This window comes from Brassica napus, chromosome C2 (genome assembly GCF_020379485.1).
Source record: "Brassica napus cultivar Da-Ae chromosome C2, Da-Ae, whole genome shotgun sequence".
In the NCBI taxonomy this organism is placed as follows: Eukaryota; Viridiplantae; Streptophyta; class Magnoliopsida; order Brassicales; family Brassicaceae; genus Brassica; species Brassica napus.
In genome coordinates this window covers 20,739,956-20,745,605 of record NC_063445.1, presented here as the reverse complement: position 1 = coordinate 20,745,605, position 5,650 = coordinate 20,739,956, and the positions used below count along the sequence as shown (strand labels likewise).

General features: G+C 33.8%; 1 protein-coding gene across 1 annotated transcript; it reads left to right on the top strand.

Moving 5' to 3' along the window:
- The first annotated feature begins 694 nt into the window (after positions 1-694).
- Positions 695-2,360, top strand: LOC106381164 (protein LSM12 homolog B). Its single transcript, XM_013821032.3, has 5 exons — positions 695-932; positions 1,005-1,176; positions 1,252-1,320; positions 1,890-2,013; positions 2,080-2,360. The coding sequence occupies exons 1-5, from the start codon at positions 785-787 to the stop codon at positions 2,122-2,124; spliced, it is 558 nt and encodes a 185-aa protein (XP_013676486.1). The 5' UTR covers positions 695-784; the 3' UTR covers positions 2,125-2,360.
- Positions 2,361-5,650: the final 3,290 nt, after the last annotated feature.

The following is a 5,650-nucleotide window of genomic DNA, read 5'->3' as shown; positions in this document are numbered from 1 at the left end:
TAAACCAAAAATGATTTATAATGCAACTTGGAAAACCATATCGAATTTTGATATTGAATCTGCGAGTGAGCATAATCTAACCACTCATCATGTTTGCAATATATCTCTTAAGTATGATTATGTATTAGAATCTCTTATACATGTCATAGATTTTATTACAATTGATTCAAGATGATTTTTGCAGATGATATCAATTGCATGGTTGATAAATGTTTTTAAAATCAAATATTATGTCTTTTCAGCCCTTTTGACATTTAAGATTTTCTTAAAACTTTCAGATTATATTGGACATAGATTAAGAAAATGCACTTAGATTAAAATTTTGCATTTTATTAATTTATATGCATTAACCTTAAACACAAAGTATAATCGATTCTAGCTAGGTCGTGGATCATTTGCTAAAGTTACTTCAGCTTTCATCAAGACATATATTTTAATTCTGTAACAAAATTGAAATACATGCTTGTAATCTCACGAATGCAAACACCGAAATTAATTTATGTTTTTCAAACACACAAAACTGCAAACTCAATATCGGGGTGGTCTAAATTTTACATTAGCTTTGCAGTAATGCTCCTAAACCGGAAAAGGTAATTGCTCTTAAACCAAAATATAGAATTGAGCCCATTCGATTATAGCTAACGTAGGCCCATTGAAGTAGAGGTGTATACGGGCCTTTATACCATTTAACGGAGGCTCATTTAACTGAAGATATTTCTCAACCGCTACTTTTCGAGAACCACAGTCTGAGAGCGAGCGCGAAGAGGAAGTTCCAATCGCCGCCATGAATCCAGCGAATGCGACGGCGACCGAAGCCGGAGGCGGTGACGAGTACGAGGTGGGGAAGACGTACGAGGTGAAGCTGACGACTGGAATCGAGTTCAAGGGGATCGTCTTGGCATACGACTCTGATCCACACGTCATCATCTTCCATATCCTTTCGATCTTACTTCTTTTTATCTCTTTGCTTCTTCTTGAGATGTATCCTTGACGTGAATTTTTACAAGAGGGAACGAGTCGGGGAAATTGTAAATCGATGACTACACGGACGGTGAACGCGAGTTTCATATCCAAGGCCAATCTCATTGGCAAGTGTAAAGATCCGCTGGATGCGAACAAGAAAAAGTGTTTCGTTGATCTCAATGGACTCTTAGAGAAAGAGGCAATCGCTATTAGGTTGTTGCAATCTCTTTGTGATTGAGTTGAATGATTCACTCGTTGTGACTGATTGATCGATCTTACGCTACGCAGGAAAATCGAGAGCATTGGTGTTGGCGTTACCGCAGAGGCGCAGAAGATCTTCGACGCTTTGTCTAAGACGTAAGGATCTGTTCTTTGAATCTTTCAGCGTGGTTTCGGCTAGTTCTTGTGCCAAGAAGCCTAGGTTGATTCTACTTTGATTGAGTGGTTGCTTGTTTAAGGAACTGTGAATCGTTAGGACTTCTCCTTTTTAGTTATTGTGAGATGATTATGTTTGATCTTCATTCAATTTAGCGTGTGTATTATTGCGCTTGGTGTGGTTAAGATGCTTACTTTTTGTGACAACAATGTTTTTGCTCTATGGTTTGAATTTTTCTTTAGTCTTGCTTCTATGAAAATGCGTGTAAATCAGCTTCGAACCTCAAATATTTACTCTAGTCTTCTTACAATGATCGAGTAGAATCGCAAAGAAAGTAATCAGCTAGTTTATGTTACCATTGGGTGAGTTTGATTGTATCAGTTTCGAGATGGTTATACGCTGCCTATGTTGTGTACACTAAGCTTTCTTGGTTTAGTAATTAAGAACCGGTCATGACGCATGGCTTTAGACTCTTTTATATATGTCAGTTGATGAATGTGTCACATTTACTCTTTTTTTAATTGAATATTAATGTGCTGCTGCATTCCAGGCTTCATGTAAAGTGGGAAAACAAAGACATGGTGATAATGGAAGATGTGCGTATTTGTAGCCCTTACCATTCTGATTTTGTCACTGGAGGAACTCGTGCTGCCAATGATCGTATAAAGAAAGTGGTAAGTGTCAATACTACCAAAGTAATAAATGGTACATCCTTGCATTAATATAGTTTTGTTTCACAGCTGAACAACGTGAGAGAGAAGCTGCAACTTAGTAGTGACACATGATGCAACTGAAGGAGGGTTCCATTGAAAAACGACAAAGGGTAAAGCTGTTACTATTCTGAATAAGTGAATGTATTGCTTATAATGGTAGCATAGATCGAGTGTGGGTGATGACAAGAACATAGAGAGTGTTGGTGTTTTCTTGTGTATATAGCAAAATAGAATCCTCTGAACCAAAACAAATTCATGTTTAGAAGCATAACTACTCGCTAATGAAAAGGTCAACATTTTACATTTTATTTCAGTACACTGAAACTGAGAGCTGTAGTGGGTTGATGGCTTGATCTAGTTAAGACTTAGGATAATGATGAATGTTGCAGATCAAGAATATTAAGGAAGTATTTGTAGTGTATGTTCTAGCATCAGGCTTTACTCCTAAACCGACCGTCGTTTTCTTGTTTTTTTCTGAACTTATTTACTTGCATATTCCCTGCTAAAGCAAATGCAGTTAACTCTTCTGGTTTCATCTGCTGAAACGTGAAAAAGACAAGCACACCCAAAATGATCATACAATTAATAAACAGGGTATTTATAAGCAAACATCTCCTTTCCAAAGCTACCTTACTTGTTTCTCCTTCAAGCCGTCTTAACCGTTCCCGGAGTTGAACACAAAGTTCTAGCAGATTTATAGAAGAGGAACAGGGTCTATAAGCAGTTGGTTAAGCTGAGGAATGGCTTTAGAGTCATTACTACGGGAAGATTCAGGGTTTTGGAGAAGCACAGGATTCTCCATTTCTGGTTACGGTCCCAAGCTAGACATTTCTTCATTAGATCCGACAAGCCATGGGTTTGAGAGCTGATCCTCTAAGTAATCTTGTGGTTTGGATCGGTTATGACTTTGAACTTAGCCTAGAAAGTCTTATAATCTGCAAAAGTGTTCTTCCATACACCATCTGGTATTAAAGTATGCAACCAAGTGACCAAATATCTGATGGCCTCCCACATTTTCATCATTCTCGTTCCACATGAATGCCTCTGGTGACATGCAACTCAAAGTCCCCACCACATATCTTATTGATATCAGTAGCTTGTCAGATTTAAGTTTAGAAAATGGGAGTATTTTACCAATTATTATTGAATATTCCTAGTGTCGCTATTGATGGCCTTAGCGATACCAGATATAACTTTTATAAATGCGATATATGCTCGACAAAAAAAAAAATGCGATATATGAAGCTGACATCTGTCTTTTATTTAGAACCTTTCTTATTTGGAGAATGCAAAATGAATGGGAAAATGGGTGGCAGGTGTTCATAAATCTGTAGCGAGCTGTGGCAGTTAAATTTAAAGATTGAGTAGTGTGGGGCACTGAAGGCTGGAGATAATAAATAAATAATGGTAACTACATAGCTTCAATGAACACGGCCTATTTGAGAGATATAGAGTTTCACATTTGATCAACAGAGACTGAGATGAAGGCGTTTGCGGTAGAGGAAGGAGCTAGAGTTGACATAAGACAACATCAAGATAGAGCCTACACCCATTTGTCATTACAGGTTCTTAATTGTCAAACCAAGAAAGTTCAATGTACACATCACATGTATAAGATCAGCTCCATTGCTAAATAATCTATGAGTATCTTAGCAAAAAAAAACATTGAAAAAGTAAGAGAGAGGGAGAAGATTTTCTCAAAGATTCTTTGAGAAATTTATGAAAAATTCTCTCAAACCTATGTTTGAATATGAGTGATTCATATTCATTTAAAATTAAAATTTAATCTAGTAACAAAATTGTGATATAATATTAATACTATCGAAATCAGAATTCATATTTAACATTCTTTTAATGTGATTATTAAACAAATATTTATTTTTCTAAAATATGAATCTTTTTATAACATAATGAGTAACTTTTTAGAGTAGGTGTTTAGTTGCCTTAAATATTTGAGAAAAGCTTGACTTTTGATTTGAAGTGTTTGTGAAAAGGTTGATAAGAATAAATATAGATTTTCGTTGAACTCAACACCTAATTAAAAAATAGTCCACATTCTAAGAATACAAGATGAAAATCCCATCCACGAATGATGTTTAATAATCTAACTACAATCAATCAAATTATGCACAAGATCTGACCAAAACCACACAAAAAAATCAAAGAAACTATAGGATTGCATAAAAAATCATTGAATAAAAGCAAACCAATAGCAAAGTAATTATGAAATCTCTCGTCTCACTAGTCTCAGTCTTTATAAAAAAAACAGCAGCTAAAAGAACCAAAGACAAAAGATTCGAATTACAAAAATACTCAAACTTTGGGAACTACTTCATCATCATGAAACTATGGAAAAAATATTTCAAATCATCATGCTCTCTCTCTCTATCTCGCTCTCTTTGTTTCAATAATTTGAGCTAAATAGACGTTTTATAGGAAATTGAATGAGAAATGCACTTTGGTTCCATCAATATGTGAGTTTCTCTCTTCATATTATGTTAAAGATCTTCAACATTGACTTTATTTATTAATCTTCATTTTTACTAAAATCAATTTAACGCTACGGTAAGTCGAAACTACTTGTAATCAATGTTGTTAAATTCTAAAGCAAGCTGCAGTTTTCCTCTTTGCTCTCATTCTGGGAATATTTTCTTGTGTGATCATTATTCATAAAACAAGTTACAAACTCTACATTAGATTATACTGATAGAACCGAATGTACAAGTCTTGGTGAACAAGTTTGTACAAATATACTGGCCAATGCTCTTTTTAATATAAATAAATCCATAAATGGATTAATTATATCAATATTAATATAAGACCAACATATATATATATATATATATATATATATATATATATGTTAATTAATCAATAATTATAATTAAAGTATGATTAGAGCGAGTCAAATGTTTATGATCTAGCTCTTTATAGATCATAAAAGATGTCGAGTACAAAGATGAAACAAGTTTCCTTGATTAGCTTGTTCGAGATGCTCGTCAATGGTTTGTCAAACACACAATATAATGGTAGTTAAAATCAATAGCCGCATTCACAACCAAGAACTTCTTTGGATTATCCACATGCGCGTTAAACAAGCTTGTCATGCTGAACTCCCCTTGTTTCCAAGCCCCACAAAAAGTGAAGTGTAACTGGGAATATCCCCCACTTTCCCGTGTAATGTGATCATCGACGCTACATGTTCTTAAACAAGTTTGTCATACTATTTATTATAAGTTAAAAATTATTATATGATACAATTATTATACATAACATAAATAAATAAACAAAGAATTTAAGATTTTATAAAGAAACACTATATATATATGTCTCTTAAGTGATTAACCAAAGTATTTTGAAACAAAAATGAGCTTATTTTATTCTAAATTATTCTAAATCGAACATAAAATTCTCGGAAATCGATAATTTCATGTTCTTCATTATTGACATTTAATTAGATGAAAGTAATAATATAAACTTTGAAGTTAATTAGATGACATTAACACTTCTAATTTATTCAAGTATAAAATAACAATATGTTAAAGGATTAGTTTGTAAAAAAAAGGTTCATCTCCAAAAAAATGATCAACTAAACAGT

Bases quoted from the DNA above. Each gene is read 5' to 3' on its own strand.
- LOC106381164 (XM_013821032.3), top strand. From the start codon at position 785: ATGAATCCAGCGAATGCGACGGCGACCGAAGCCGGAGGCGGTGACGAG. The intron at 1,177-1,251 runs GTTGTTGCAATC...TACGCTACGCAG, and splicing joins AAAGAGGCAATCGCTATTAG to GAAAATCGAGAGCATTGGTG. The intron at 1,321-1,889 runs GTAAGGATCTGT...GCTGCATTCCAG, and splicing joins TTCGACGCTTTGTCTAAGAC to GCTTCATGTAAAGTGGGAAA.